This window comes from Rhopalosiphum padi, chromosome 1 (genome assembly GCF_020882245.1).
Source record: "Rhopalosiphum padi isolate XX-2018 chromosome 1, ASM2088224v1, whole genome shotgun sequence".
Taxonomy (NCBI): domain Eukaryota; kingdom Metazoa; phylum Arthropoda; class Insecta; order Hemiptera; family Aphididae; genus Rhopalosiphum; species Rhopalosiphum padi.
In genome coordinates this window covers 6,588,040-6,606,229 of record NC_083597.1, presented here as the reverse complement: position 1 = coordinate 6,606,229, position 18,190 = coordinate 6,588,040, and the positions used below count along the sequence as shown (strand labels likewise).

The window sequence follows — 18,190 nt, the reverse complement described above, 5'->3', positions numbered from 1 at the left end:
GTACTTATATCGATCAATTTTACACAAAGCCGGGTTGTTAAATTATAACGATTTGAATACATAGTTACGGGTTGTTCTGAAGTTTAGAATCTAAACTGTCTCCGATAAGACATATATATATATATATATATATATATACGGTCTAATGTATTCAACAACACAAAACCATTGCATTTGCACTTTTCCGTAATAAAAAGGTAAAAACGAAATAATAAAAATAGGAAGAAGTCGTGTTCAAAATATAAATTATATGTTTTACTGTTGTTTAGACTGACATTATGCGTTCGACACGCGCCCGACTATAGTGTTTCCAACGGTCGCCGAAACAATAACTCGTTTCCACTGCAATAACTAACCGCTGTCGTACGAGTATTGATATCGCCGCCGCCGTCCGCGTGTAGCCCAATTTAAGTGATAAGGTTTTGTTTTTGGGGTCGATAGAGTGGCTGTAAATAATTCGGTGGGGCCGTTCGGGCAGCATTCGACCGGATCCCGTTCGGCGGTCGGATGACACGGTCGCGTTTATGTGAATTGGCCGATACGAAAACAAAAACAGAAGTATAAAACGTAAGATAAATCGCAAAGGATTCTCTTCTATCCGCACAAAGGCCAGGCGCCGACGACGCCGCCGCCGCCGTCATCCCATCGTTTATTTATCCCTCGCGCAGGAACAATGGCATTTTTTTCTTCGCTTTCACTCTAGTTTTTCCTCGGGACAAAAGAACCATGATGACATGTTCTGCTGCTGCCGCCGCTGCCGCTTTTCGTCGCCCGACCCGGCGAAACTCCGCAGTAGGTATATATATATATATAAATGAGAATTCGCGAATAATATATATATATATTATAATATACCTTTCCTGACCTGTATTACCGACGAACGCGCGTGACGGTATAGATGGATAATTCCTCTACTCTCTGCTCCCACTCGCTCTTGCTCTATTTTTACACTTTTTTTTTTTATTTTTATTTTCGGGCGAAAAAAAACCAATGTTTTCAAAGCAAATCGTATATGTGTAAGCTCCGGTCGTCCCCCGGGCCACGCGCAGCCGGCTACTACATTATTCTCTGTAACGCACGTATCGGCCGATAACGCACTCTTTCCCCTCCATTAGCATAATATTATGGCGCGCGTGTGCGTGTTTTTTTACTTTATTTTTTTTTATCCAAGAAAATAAATATTGCGCCGACTCTATCGGCTCACTCCCTGGCCCTCTCCCGTTCTACACATTCACTCGCGGCGGACAATAAATATCAATTTGCCGGGGTGCTCGTACTATTATAATAATATACACGCGCACACCTATATGCGATATAACGTTATATTATAGGCCACTACCAGGTGCTCCGGAGCTTTATAGTAGTAATCGTATGCATAACCAATTTCGAGCGCGTTCGAGCCCGTCACGGTCGCCACACGTACGCTGCAGTCGGCCTATTCGTCCGGCCGCATTATAATAATTCCGCGAGGACGGGAAAACTCGGTTGCATATATTTCGCGGGCGAACATGACGATTTTCGCCTGCCAAATCTCCCACGATACGAAATATTTGAAATATTTATATTATAATAATATCACACCGCTAAAAACCGATTACCATATCATATCATTATTCGTTTCATATGATTCGGCTCGTAATTTTTTCAAGATTTGATTTTTTTTTTTGGACACTATGTCAGGTTAATAGAATATTTTATGCACCCACTGAACTAGGTATGTTCCGGTCGTAACGAAATACTTAATATGTTATTCCTATTCAGTGTTGAGAATAAAACCATAGGCGATATTATACAAAAGACTTGATCGAATGTTTTTTTCAATTCAGGTTAATGAATTACGGATATACAATAATATATTAAATTATTGCTATAACAATTATTCTCACCGTGATTTTATTTAGTAGTTAAAAGCAGTAAAGTTGATACATTTCCAAAAAATATTTATGTTTTATGAATATTATTAAAACACTGAAAAATGTCTTGATATTACATGGTAAATAATATGGAATTTAACATAACCTAAAGTGTAATAATAATATGTTTTTATAAAAAAAATCATATGCTCTACCTAGCACTACGGTTTTAGACAATAAAGTATTTGCACTTAATTCAAAAAACATGAAGAATAATCTTTTGGATGAGATAGCAAAAAATTTACAAGATAATATTATAATATAAAAATAATAAATACACGAAACGCGTACCAGATCACGTTGGCATACACCGGGAAATTATGCCGACGGGCTCTCTCGTATTCTATATGGATGTGTACATTACATTTTTTGGTTCGATTAATACTACAATGCGTTTGTGGGGCCAAAGTTGTGCGATTAAAAACGAACAAATTATTTTCGATAAGCCATTGTGTCCTACAGGCGCCCGTTGACTGTTGAGGCATAGTCTAGCTAGCTTTGTTTTTGGCGATCAACTCGTCCGTAACTGCGCATAGTTTTCTCAAACAGTGTATACGAACTACGAGTTTCCGGTTTTGGGATCAGTATGAATATAGCTGTAGCAGCCGAGTGAAAGAGGATATGCTGGAGATAAGGAATAGCATTCCAGTGGCGAAGGGAAAACGGAATCTCCGGACGACGGCAGTGGAAAATGGCCGCGAGCAGTACGGACACCAGGGCTATGATTAATGGACACCGGAATTCACTTGGCTAGCCGCGGCAGCGAACGAGTCTTGATTTTACGAATCGGAGACATTAAATGGACTCCGACCAAATTATTCATAATACGAAACAGTATAAACGACAAATTTATCGTTACAAACTGATCTTAGTATGATAGAACGAGTGCTCTAATGTTATACTTGTTTTTAAAAAAAATGCAGTATAAATATTATTCTTCATAATATTAAGCACTTTAAATTATATACGAAATTGTGTGATTATTATTTTCAAACTTTTTCACTGCTAATAATATCATAATATAGTCTATTACAATCTATTGTTTAAATAGATATTTCACATATTGTAGGAAATTTGCCTCATAATATAGTTCTATACAAACGAAATATAAAAACCTTGTTAGATTGTGTTGCAATAATTTGTAAAAACTGACTCGTAATCTAAATTAAACAAGTTTCAAATAATAAAGCCGACTGTTTAATTTGATTAGCCCAAACATTTAAAATCAGTAATAGTATATAACATAAATTAAAATAAACTTTTCCTAAAATACTCTTAAAGACTTATCTTTAAACGTCTTTCGTAATTTTGATTAGCAAGACAAAATCGAATTTGCATCTTTAATGACATTTTGACAATTCCTCTCGCGATACGACCTGTTGGCTGTAATCGATGGTATATACATTAAACATTTAATATATATGTATTTTATATCACACCATTAATGGGCCCCGGGCAAACTGAGTAGTCATAATATTATATAAATGTATCAATTAACGTTGTTCGCCCGGACTTTGAATTTGTTCGTACGACAATTTTACGTGACAGGTATTAAAAGAATGTTTAGCGAAAGTTCCCCACGACACGACATGAAAGTAAAATGGTCGGTTCCTACTCACGTGTTTGGGCGAAAATGTATTTATTACTCGTTGATCCTGTGAAATCCTTCGGGCTGAGTCTGGGAGTGCGCCCGGTGGAGATGAGTACGTTTGGTTAGGTAGAGAGTATGTTTGTAGTGCACTGAGGGGTATAGGAGGAACAGAAAAGTTTTAAAAATATATAAGTCCGTGCATATAAAACCTAAAAGGTCGTCGACGCGGGATTGGCGCGGGCGGGTGAGAATATTCGACAAAGTATAAAGGTACCGTTGTGCTTCCGCCCTCGCCGCTACTGCTACGGGTCCGTCCCGTGTTGAATATTACGAAAACGCATTATGGTATGCAAATGAGAATTTTCCGGATGCTCTCCGGCCGTGTGTTGGAAGATGAGACTGCGAGTCGGTCGGCAAACGAAAAAAATAAAACGGGAAAACGAGACGGGTTCATATATACATAAATAACATAATATAGTAGCTAGTATATAGGCGAGAGAGTTTGGATAGAAAGGACGGGGAGGAGTACGATAGAGAGAGAGAGAGATAGAGAACAAAGACGGAAAATCTTAGTAAGAATGGGCCGCAAATCCGCTCTTCTCTTCTCTTCGTCGTTGCCGTCGTCGTCAGAGCAATATCGTATACCCTCGTCCGCAGTAGTACAGCGTCACCTCTTGCTCGTTCCGTCTTTCTCCGTTTCTCCATATATATATATATATCTGTTCACGTCTCCTCTCTCTCTCGACTCGCAAATATATTAGCCGCACCTCCTGAAGAATCCTTAAACAAACATCGGTGCTAGTTGTCTGTGTGGATGGGGTGCTAGAGGAGAAATGGGACGGCGGCGGCGGCGGCCCAGTCGTAGTATTATTATTATTATTATTATTATTATTATTATAATTATTATACAGTACTGTGTAAACACGGTTTAAGTAATGAAATTCGTGCGGTTTCGTTGCGAACGCTGGCGGGCGGGCGGCCGGTGACTTTTGCGAAGCCTCGTTTGAAATAACGACGATAAACCGCCGGTGGCGGCGTCGCGCGCGCGATACGGCTCGGTCTGTTGTTGTGCGCCGCGTTATCTCGCGGGCGCCGATTTTCATTCCCGTTCGCTAAACTTTTTAAGTATCGCCCGACACCCGCCAACCCGGCCATCAATACTCGCTGTGTTGAATACCGCAGTTGTGTGCGTGCCAATGTGCCCCAACACCATCATACCCCCTCCACAAAACCACTACCACACCGGAGCCGTCGAGCCGCTGACGCAGAGTTTATATATGACCGACGACGTGTGAACTTTGGCCACTCGTAATCGACAGCGTAATAATAATAATAATAATAATAATAACGATTATTATTAAAACTGCCATCGAATATTCCGCGCGTCTGTCTCACTTATCGAACACCGCCGTACAACCGATGAAAACGGCCAATACAAATTGCCTATATTATAGGTACCGTTTAAATCTTTTAGATCTTACTTAAATTCAGCCGATTCGGGCACATGCGTGATATTTGTCTGGAATCAGTTTTAATAGACACAATCTAAACCTTAAAATACGTATGTAACAATAATAATCGCATCTAAAAAATGTGACATTAAACGTTTGATTAACCATATATTTTAAAACTCATTAAATTTGAATTGTAAACATCATTTAAACTCTTTCTTAAGGTTTGGTAACACGTTTTACTGCAAGGTTATAAGGGACATTGCATTTCTAGGTAAGATATAGTATAACATAAAATATTAATATATATATATATATGATATACCATTACTTATTTTGTTACCGATCGTGGTTGTGTGTGTGTGTCAGTGTGTGTGGTGGGGGGAGGACGTTTCCTTTTAAAATATACCTACGTTTAAATTGTTTAAATATTTTTAAATATTGTTGAATTGTATTTTTATTATTTAAAATATAGTAATATAAATAAATTATAAGTATTATTAATTAAGAAAATGAATTATATAGTGTGTACAATGCTAGCTTGCCGCTGATAACTGAACGCGAATGCGAATATGCGATGACGTGATGTTATTGCATGTAAAGGTTTATTTTCTAAATTGAATTGTATTCCATATCTACGGCAGACATCGTGGTCTCACGGTATGTTAATGTTTAAACAAATAATACCACATACAGACGCACATGAAATAATAGGAATACCGCATGCATAATTCTGTGAGATTCGGCACACAACTATTGCCTCTACCTCTTGTTACAGCTCAGCGGCTGACCGATGATTGTTTTTAATCTTCAAGAGCAAATTGTATTTAGGTGTTCCACACATAGACATATTGATTCGATAAATATTAATCCGTATGTCATTCCACTTTTCCACGTTACAACTAAACGGTTGATCAGCAATTACAATCATTTAATATAATAATATTATTGTTCTGATTCCCTATTTAAAGTATAATTTTATTGCTATTCCTTTTTCAAAATTTAAAAGAAAAAAGTACCTATAAAATACTTTATAATAAATAATATTCTAAACAAAAATGTAATTAAAGAATATCGTGGCCTAAGCGTATTGAATATAGAAATGTATCACGTTCTTACTACCTCAAAAACGTTTTAATGTCAAACCACTACTATATTTTTCTATGCTAACTTCCCGCTCTTCACGCGTGCTAAGGATGATAATATCTGACGTGCCTGCGTAGGTATACTTGTGACTTATACAAGATGGTTTTATTTGGGTTAACCTATTATATTTTTTTTTAGTTATAAATATAAAATAAGAAAGATGTACGATTATAACGATTTAACCGCTCAACTATAACATATAATAACAAACATTTGTTTTTGTATCGAAAAAAAAATATTTCAAAATCGTCTTTGAAGTTCAATGCAAACAACATAATACAACGTATGAAAAAATATAATCTAAGAGCACACTCAGATAATATTATTTTTCATAAATTTAATATTATAATTTTTAACCATAAAATGAAGAAATATTTAATCATTTTATTTTTATAAAAATTGAATTCTATATTTATTTAAGTTTTGTAAACTTAAGTAAATAATAATATGATCTATCGTTACTATAATATGAATCGTATTTATTTTATACAAGTTACTTTACTTTGGGTAATATTATATATTAGTGATAAATGTAAATGTTTTTATACACAAACAAATATAATATATAAAAAGGTCTAAATAAAATGATATGCATTATGCATGACGAATAAAATACGTTTGATTTTCAATAGAACTCTGTTATGAGCTCATAATGTAAATGATTTATATTTATAAACACCATGGTATACGTCATGTCTTAAATTATATTTGATAATAAATTAAAGATTCTTTAGCGAAATTCAAAGGAATTAAAATAGATTTATAATAATTATATTAATTGTATTATCATCTACTAGATAGCTAAATTTCAATTCAAATTAACATAATTACAATATAAACGATAGCGAGAGTAATTTTTAAAAATGATCCTGGTGGTTTATATTTTTTACTAACTCTTTTTAATTTTTTAAAATATCTCAAAACCCATTCCAAATTTCTTATAATCTATAGGTTAAAGTTTTATTATACAGACATAATGAGCATTTTTCAAGGTTAAATGGTTAAACATATATTAACTTATAAATAATTAGCGTTACATATTTCATAACATAAACAAATATGACTTATACATTTTTACGACGTAATATAAGTCATTATGCTAGTGGTAAAACAAAATTAATACTTTTTTTTAATTATTTAACGTATTAAAGCTTTTTAAATAATTGTACGGATTACGTTTTTATCTATCTCAAGAAACATATTGTTTTAAAACTATGACTGTAATCAGAAATTACAGCAAACTCAATGATTCTCTTTTAATTTTTTTTTTTTCATAAAAGTTAAAAGTGTGGCTCTCTTAATAAATTTCATAAATAAAATATTATTATAATAAATAAAAAAAAAACAAGTTCAGATATTTTAATGTATAGACTTATTTATTTTTTATACTCTTGTGGTATATAAATTCGTTTAAAACTAAATATTTAGTTAAGTTTACGGAACTTTGCAAAAGTTAACTTGATTGATGAATTGGAAAGTGTTCAAAAAAAAGTTTCTGACGCTTAATGGGGCATAAGATACACATAATGTGGAGTGCTTCGCTTAACGTATTGCTACCAAAATCGGGCATTAAAATGTTAAGTAAAAGAAGAGTACTTCGTATTACGTTTTTAGTTTTTAAGTAATAATCTCCAGCATGAACACTATCTTAAAAGTTGATAAGTGTAAGTGTTTTTATTATGTTTCAATAATACGATTTTGGTATTTTGGATAATATGAACAATAAATGTTTCAATTTGGTTTTTTATCGATTTTTGTTTTTGTTTTAATTAATATCAATTGGTACTTTAGAAAATTATTATTTTTAATTTAATTTTTTCTATTACTAACACTTTTTTTTTCCTGTGAATCCTGAAAATCGCTATTAGGCGTGAATACATTAATGATAATAATAATTAAGTACTCTATAAGGTTAGGATATTCTCTAGAATATACGAAATGTTTGTATTCACATAATAACTGATTAAGTAAAATAGTATAGGAATTAGAAGTATTTCGTCATTATTTATTATACTGACGAACTGACGATTTATTTAAATAAATAATAAATTAATTAAATTTTATTATGCACGAAACTCGCTTATTTTAATTTTAACGTAAATGGATTTAAAATAATATAATATTATAGTATATCTATTAGTTGTACCTAATGCTTTCTCACAGAAAATCCATATTAAAATGAAATACATCATGTTTCAAAAACTTTCATATATTTTGACACACATGAAATGTTTTTGTTTGATAGATTAAACATTCTAGAAAATATCAAAGTCAAACATTTTGACTTTTAGATCATATCAACATTGTACTTTATCAATTTTGTATTCAAAACAGTTTTTATTTTGATATATGCTTTTAATTTTTTCACTAACGCTTCGTTTCATTCATAACCAACTTAGAACTTACTAAATTTAAAAACATGACATTCACAATAAATATTACAATTTCAATAAGTTTTTTATTTTTATGTTTTATGAGCAACACTTGTACGTCTTGTACACGACCATGTATTCAATATCTGTATTTCTAACTATAATATTCTGGACGTAGTTTTTCGTTTGCGTATTATCGTATAATTACGGTATTGTTTAAATCTTCAACCTTCTGCAGAAGCACTCAAATTTATAAAGTAGTACTGCAGTCGAGTTTAAAGTATTAGTAAATAATAAAATAACAGTAATAATAGTAGGTATAGCAGTAATATAGTAGTAGAAGGGTACGTATAGTAACAGTAGTGAGGTATAGTGGCAGTAATATAGTAGTTTTAGAGTAAGTCATCGTCGTCATCGTCCGTCATAGATGCTAAAGAGTGACCATGTGTTTTTGAAAGATCCAGGCAATTAAATTTTCATTTATCCGGCTTGGAGTGTTCCTATTACACCACTATCTGTGGTAGCTAAAACTTCTCACAATCCCTTCCTCGTCTCGTACAGAAACGTACGCTGCCGTTTTAATATAGCACACATAGTTCTGTTTAGCGACGGCTATACGAAGAGAAGATGTTAATCGAAAAACTCAAAACCCTCGTGTCACAACCGTTTTGCAATAAATACGCGAAACGTGGTCTAAAGGAGATTATAATATAATATTAAAATCGTATCTTCCGATGTATCCGGTTTTCGGTAGAGCATTATTCCAATAAAAACGATCTGGCGCACTGAGTTGTGGATTATTGAGCAGCCATTACTGCACAACAACGTATACCCAATAAAAACAGTGCAGTGATGATGCAGGTGACCAGCAATAGTATATACTGCGATTTATCATCAAATGTGGGTTAAAACATGTAGATGTGAATTATCTTTTAACGAAATCGTTCATCAATTCCCCGCGTGTACTAAAAGTAAAAAAATCTTCAAATTTCTGTTAGAAATACACTTGAGTTTATTTGGTAAATCAACCATTGTCGTAATTAGCGTGCTTATAATTTATTCTGAAAAAATGTTTATGTAATTTAAATTTTTACTATAAAATTACATAAAAAAATATATAATTATAATACAGTTAACAGTGCAAATCAATTATTAATTGCTGTACAATTTAAAATGGTTCTATTGCATTTAGATTTAGCAATATATTATTATTTATTATCGTTTACTATTCGAATCGTTTGGAAGGAAATTTACAACCGATTTTTCGATTTTATTTGTAGTCACTGGAAAAATAAAATAATAAACCTTGTGTAATAGTGAGGAGGGGACATGTTGAAGTACACCATTATTTTATCAAATGTGACACACATGAACTTTACTTTCACTGCATTTCTATACACCCATATAAGGTACATCACAAATAATCTATAAAGTGATAAGTAGCCCCCATGTATGGTAGGCGCATCAGATGGTGTTTTCTGAATATGGTGAAAAATATGTAAGGTTGTTGGCAATATAAAATATAGCATGGCTTCTAAACTTAGTATATTTACTATATTTTAATATCTCAAATACATTTTAAGTACCTTCTATCAGCTGATACCTACATAACTAAACTATGAATCATATAAAATTAAATTGTTTTTATTCGTCAATTTGTATGAATAGGTATTAAAAAAACGGGGGGAGGTTTTAGATGATCGTGAGGAAATTCCCGGGAGCCACCCTTATTGCTTCGCTGTTTGTTTCAGTTACAACCGCTAAGTTCATAATTTTTAGCAACAATTAAATAACTTAATTATTAATCTATACAATATATTCTGATTTTTAACTTTTGTAAGGGCTTTTATGCTAACACTGAAAGCATGAGCGATTTTCCATAAAACGAGAAACATTGTTATTCATACCTTCTAGAATAATATATTGTACACTGTTACGTAGTTCACAAAATATACAAAACGTAGCAACGAACAGAGTACCTATATCCACTTTAAATAAATATTGTATTACAGTTGACAGAAGGAAATATAACATGGCACGAGACTTTAGTCTAAAGAGCTTGTTATATTCTTATTCAAGGTAAAATTACAATTTGAAATATTGTGTTTTAATCTTTTAATCATTTGTAAGTAAAATATCAATTAAATAATTACAACTTTATACTACTAATGCTAATTAAATAGTCTTTTAATTGACATTATTATTATTGGTATCTAATAAATAATAATAACAACAAGACATTTATATTGTAAACTTTTTTTTTTTTCAGAAGTAACAGCTTCTTAATTAGCGCAAAGTTATTGTATTTTCTTTTTTCATTCTATGGTTTTCGTTATTTTTTTTTTCAATCTACCTTTACTAATAAATAAAATATATTATATTTTTAACGCTTATTTAACAACCAAGTATTATATTATTAATGAATTTTTCTATTTCTATTTTAATAAAGTTTGGATGAATATTAAGCCATTTACTCGTATAGACGGAATTTGTTAAGTGCAATTAATTGTATTACTACGACACAACGTGTTCCGTTCGTTAAATATAAATAGATAGATAGATAGAGAGAGAGAGAGTAATAAGTCGGAACGACAGTTTTACCAAAGACCTTATACATATATGATGATGATAATAATAATAATAACAATAATCTATAGGGGAAAGTGTGAATGACAATCGTAGTGCATCATCTGCACGTCGGCGTGTAGACGACGACGACACCGACGACTTTTGAGAAATCGTTTGTCGCATAAGCGGAAAACTGGAAACGGATACGGGTAAACACTCGTAGGGCTCTTGAAAAACACTTGTCTCGATCCTACCACCCCTTTCGCACTCCAAGCAAACGTCCTCTGTACGCACAATAATAGAAGGTACGATGTATTATTATTAAACACATACGACATTAGCTACATGATACATCAATGGAGGCGAATGATATGCGAAGAAAACTCGCTTCGCGTTGCAAATAATACGATATTACAATAAACATAATAATATTATAACAGTATGATACCTATACGCGGGTATAACATATATTTTTTTTTTGTTTTTGTTTTCTGTACACTGGAAATGAGATTTAGACCGAAACTGATGACGATACTGTTCAAAAACGAATATAAATATCGATGCAAAGTTTAAAGCCTATCCGTTTCCTGTCGCTTATATTTTACAGGTTTTAATATAGTCCGAATCTCTAATTCTTACTTTTTAACGATTGAGCTGATTAAAACGTTTATATTTTTTAAATATTTTTATTTTTATTCGCGCACGTTGCAAGCCAAATTATAAATCTATAAGATTTGGCGTGGACACAGTTATATTAGATTTTATTTTTTATAAGAGATGTTTTAATTTTTAGCTACGTATAAATACATAATTATTTTTAACCGTAGGTATTTTTTGTTAATTATATTTATATTTTACATAATTTTAGATTGTAAAACTAATTTTTATTTATTATTTGATTTACCTGCATAAACGATGACTATTATTATTGTTGATTTTACAATTCTCACGAATGCATGAATATGAAACGAGTAGTTTCCATTAATAATCTATTACAATGTATACCGTTGATTATATTATAATATACATTATATATAATATATATAATATATATAATATACATGAATGTACAGTATATTTTGAATAAATAATATGAATATTAGAAACGTTTAACACTTTTCATAATTTTAGATTTTATTATGCTTTGAGGTTTTAAGATCATTAGTGTACATCCAAGTCATACCCTTGTAATGATGGTGTGTATATGCCGATTTAATTGTGAATTCATGTATTAATTTTGATCATCACCATACTGATGTATTGTAAATTGTAATTTTATATTTCTAATTACAAATATTTGTTCGTAACACTGATGTAAAAAATATCAAATACTGAATCAACTGTTAATTGAATATGTGATCGTTTAGTCTTAAAATAAACAGAGCAATGCACCAAAATTACGCAGTGTGTGTAAAATTAGTGTTATCTATATCGAATCTCACAGTATTAACGACAATCAAAATCATTCACTGTTGGTATTTCGATATTTATGTGTTTGTATTTTCTTAGAAAAATACTATGCATTGAAATATGAAATCTAAAATTTGGACTGAAATTTAAAAGAGACTAAAAGTTTAAAAAGGCATTTTAATAAAACAATTCGTAACGTGATTTTGTAAATATCGAAAAAAACATCTCCCCCAAATAAAAATCTTTTACAGGAAAAGATAAAATAAAAAAATAAAAAACGTAGGTATATAATATTATATTTAACGTTGAAAATGTGTGAAACAGTTACGTTTTGTTTTCGTTGACAACGATAAAACATATAAACCAACTGTAAAATAAGTTTTCAGACTGTTCAATTGCCTAGGTATAATATTATTGAACCGTAAACAATTTAATGTCAAAACCACATAACACAAAGTTTAGAAACATAACTCATTGTGATTGTATACGCAACACGTTACACAGAGTGGCTTTTGAAGACGTTGTAACGTTGTTTAAAACGATGACAATACCCCCCCCCCCTAGACATTTAATACTCCCGTTTTATAATTATTCACACTTAATTAATATCATTATGAATTGTGAGTCTACGTAAAACGAGTAGATATAGTGTTTTTGAAACAAAACAATAATCACTCAAAATAACTACAAGATTATTTTGAATTTATGTGTTTGATATTAATTACTTATATAATTATTGCGAATGGTCATTCGCGGACGTCTGGAGAAATCATTTTCGTTTTCGAATAAATATTTACAAACATTTTTATGTTTAAAAGACGATCTGGGACAAAATCATGTCGCTTTGCTAGTTATAGTTTAATTTGTATTTTAATTAACGACAACACCGCAAATAACGAATTTATATACAATATAATATGTGTAGGCACGTTTTAAATATTACTTATTCATAATAATATTATGTTTGTTTGTTCGTTACAACCTTTCGTGACATATTCTTCGATGACATAATATTACTATAACGCTGAACTGATCGTAAGAATTTAAATCAAACAAGTCAATAATATATTTCTCCGTGTACGAAAGATACCGACAGTCTACACACATACTTCCAAACACACATGGATGGACGGACACGCGATACTGGCAGAGAACCGTTTAATGAAATGACGTAAACTACAAACTTAGAGGACCTCAACAAACACATATTTGTTATCTGTTTTGAATTGGATATTCACGTCCATCGCATATGTATATATATATATACATACATCATCATATATAATGTCTTTTTTCCTGATTCTTTTTGATGTTTGACGTTAACTCCAATTGTGAACTTACTGCACATACTTGGAGAATTTATTTCCACCCATGCGTCCACATATTTTATACTAGAAAGCCAACGGTATCCGAACAATGTATGTGCTCAAAGTCATAAGATACAAACGTATATTATATAATACTAGACTTTATTATATTGTATATCACAGTATATATTATTATATCGCGTACCTAATGTGGATCTATATTGTATATTCTATTTTGATAAAAGACGTTATGATGTTACAAGAAATATAAATATTGTGTTTAATATATCTTATTACTACAACACCTACTATGGTCTATGATCGTTGTAATACTAATAATACGTTTATAAAAATAATAATATTATTACATAAATATTGCATTAATTTTAAAAAATCACTTCATTATTTAAAAACAATTATTCAACGTAATTATATTAATTGCAGTATATATTTTTAATAAATGATTACGCATTATTCATTTAATTTGTTTTCATGCTGAACTCGACAAAACCCGGGATTTTGATCGTTTTAACGGTATAGAGAAATAACATTTTTTTTCAAGCTAATTAAATAATAAAATTATATTAGTTTTTTTTTAACAATTATAGTATTTAGTTTATTGCATAATTGAAATATCTCATAAAACGCATAAAATCGTATTATAATATTATTATGACTAGGTAAACAGAAGCGATGAATTTTGCGTTTTTAACGTTATCTACTGTAAACAAATATCTGCAAGTTATAACACTTATAACAATTCAAATAATATGTATAATGTAGACTTTGTTATTCGCTTAGCATGCATTCACTCAATCCCTTTAGTAAAATATTTATTCGAATTATTATTTTATAAATTGTTCACGCTGCAATCCTTAAAGATCGTAACGCGTTTTTTCAAAAGATAAAAGGGGTTGAGCGCATGCTTGTTGAATCAATCAGGACATCATCATAATATTATATTATGTATCAAAGCAAGTTATAACTGTTGTAAATCAGACACGCATTTTTTTTTTTTTTTTGTACGTTTACTGCGTTTAGAATCGGAGCAGGAAAGTAACAAAATGCAGTGTGTGTGTACGGCGGCGAGAGCTGCAAGAGGCGTGCCGCTAAACGTTTCATCAATTCAATTGAAAATGTGTAAATACTCGTATTTACGTGCTAAAATCAAACACCAGACGTCTTGTCGTCTTTAAACCCTCTCCCCCAGTCACAGACTTCACACAAGAGAACGTGTATGCGTTAAGGTTAACAGCGAATGTGCAGGCTACAAGTTCTTGTAATGAGATGCAGCCACGTATATTGTAATGCGGTCGGAGGAAGATCGTAATCCATAACGTAAAAACAAATAAAAAATAAAAAATCATCGATATTATTATTTATTATATAATATTATGATCGACTTTCCAATTCAAACTTTCCATCAATGGAATTCAGATATAAAAAAATTATTGTATTATAATCGAATGGTATGGAATGTGTGCATTGGTAGTGGAAGGGTGAAAGTAAAATTGATTTTCAACAATTATCTATACAAGATCGATATGTTCAGTGTTATTGCTAAATTTGCAGAATATTTTTAGTATAGCATAGATTTTTCGTGCATTGCGAGTAATATTTTATTCTCGAATATTCGATTGGGATTTGATGACTCATTGCCTTCGGTGCCCATTTGTTGCACAAACGATGAGTTATTTATTGATCGAGTACACTTGGTGTTGTACACTTAGCGTAATATAGGAGACATGAAAAATAATTAACGTTATTTTTAAATCGGTTTTATAACTGTATTAACACTTTAATACCATATAATCACACACCTTATCTAAAACAATATTATTTGTATTCGTTATTATTTAATATCAATGTATCATTAATAATTATAATGGTAGTTCAAGTTTGCACATTTTACATTGAGCTAGTAAACATTTATAAATTATAAATCTTCGCAGACGTTCGAGATTATTATTATATAAAGTTACAAACCCGTGTATAAAATTACGTTATTATATATTTAACAAACTTACATAAGTTTTAACATTAAAATTATTAAGTTAATTGTATTTCACCATAATAATTCATCGCATTGACACTATAAATATAATTTAATATTAAATGTTCCCGTTTGCCAAACAAATATTTAGATACGACAAACAGAATATAAGGTAGTTAAAAATATTTTAAATAAAGAATTACGTAATTCCTACTAGATAGGTACTTTCCGTAAGTACTTATATTATATTGCCGTCAAAATGTAAAAAAAAATATGAAATAAGCAACTGATTGTGGACATTTTTAAATGCTTATTTCAAACGCAGTACTATGTCAGTGTCAATTAAACTCTTAAAGTAGAGTGAACATAATTTTTAAAAAAAAATAAAAGAATTAAAGATTTTGCTGATTTCGGTTTAATTATAAAAAAAAGTTTTAAAATATATGATCAAATAAACAAATATGGTTTATTCATTTTTCTATTTAAAAATATTTTTAAGAAACCATTCTTTGTATCTATTAATTAATAGTTCTTCAGTAAAGAATGGATGTCGTACGGTATCTTATAAATACATAAATTCAATGTTCAATCGGTAGGACATCTAACTATATAAAAAAAAAAATTATAATAATTTAATTTAAATGTTTTAAATTCTGAGTAAAGTAATTATTTTTTTGGTTTACTATGGTGTACGTTTTAATTATTCTATTCATTCATTTTTGTGTTTATAATTATGTTTTGGAGCAGAACATATATTACTATCTTCAGTTTTAATGATAGTTTCTGGTAGAAAATCGTACATAGTTGATACATTAAAGCAGGAAAAACAATGAAATTTCTAGTTAATAACTAAAAAATAAATAAATAAAAATAAACAAATAAACGGGAATTACACTTACACAACACTGATTTTCTACAAAATTGATTTTTTATTTTTTAATTAAAAAAAACCGTAATGACTCAAAATCTTCACTAAATATTTATATTACTATTTTCCAGGAATTTGAAATGTTTGATTTTTTTATTATTATTTATAATATAAATAACAGTATGCAATTGTATACATCACATTATAATTTTTAATTAATTGTTTTTAATAAAGATATTATCGTGTTTGCATCGAAATCTTTGAAGCTGAATTTTGCAGGTTAACATTATTCAGTAATAACACTACCTATATTATTATTTTACCTATCAAGGCGCTCTGTATCGACAATTTTACTACATGCACGTCGACAATAAATATTATTTCATAAAACGTACCTATACAATCACAACATCAAAATGTATGTGTTTCGAAATTAATTTATATTTTATATTAATAGTGCAAGGTTTTTACTATAATTATCTATTATTTTATTTTTATGTTTTTGGATAAGTTTTTTGAGTGTATATATTTAGTTTTATGTATAACTAAAAACGTTTATAATTTTTGATAAATGTTTTATTAATAAATTATGTTAAACAGAAACAATATTAATAGGATATTTTTCAATGAAAATAGAAGAATATATTTGATATTATAGGTTCTAATAAGTTATATTTTATTAAAGCATTAAATTATTTTCATTATTGATAATTAATGTAAATTGAATCTTAGTTAATTTGCTTATGTTTATGTAATATAATATTAATATATTTCTGATTGAATTTGATATACATGGATCTGTAAGTGTTCTATAATTTTAGCATCAACACAATTTGAAGTACAGTTGTACCACTTGTACCTATGGTCATCATCAATATTTTTACTGTTATTACTTATTAAGTATTATTTTATTTATAATTATACATTAATTTTTAAGTTTCTTTAAATTATTTTTAAAATTTTTCACACTTATAATTTTAAATTATATTATTTTACATACATCCCCCGGGCATTCACATATTATATACTCCCTTCAAAGTTTCAGAGAAAATTATTCCATTCTTATTTTAGTATAATAATATTGATAATGTATTATTATATTTCGGAGAAACGTAAATATTATTATAATATATACTCTGTTTTAAAAATGGCTATACACTTCTGAGAACGATAATACCTTATCTTCAGCCAAAGTACATATTATATTTGTTGCGTGTAATATGCGTATGGTATTTTAAAACACATTTTTAATTTCATTTAGAAGCGTCGAGATGCATCGCATGAGAATGATTTTCTCGTAATATTTACAAACATTGAAAAACACATTTGGTTTAAAAATAGTATTTTAAATTTTAATAATATCGAAGTAGTAAAATAAACTCTCATCCTTTCCTATACGATGAATATTTAAAATGTCAATAAAAATAATATGTATTTCGGTATCCTAATATAATGTTAATTAAGTTCAAATAATTAATTTATGTTTTTTGTGTTACAGGAAATGAAACTAAACTGGGTATCGTCACCGGGACCTCAGCTGAAAGCCGACACAAGTAGTAAGTACACAATAT

General features: G+C 30.1%; 1 protein-coding gene across 1 annotated transcript in view; it reads left to right on the top strand.

Moving 5' to 3' along the window:
• The window catches only part of LOC132918297 (nucleolysin TIAR-like), a 333,029-nt gene that overhangs the window by 137,933 nt on the left and 176,906 nt on the right, over positions 1-18,190 (top strand). The window contains 1 exon segment of the mRNA XM_060979461.1: positions 18,118-18,175. Within this exon segment, the coding sequence (XP_060835444.1) occupies positions 18,118-18,175 (58 nt within the window).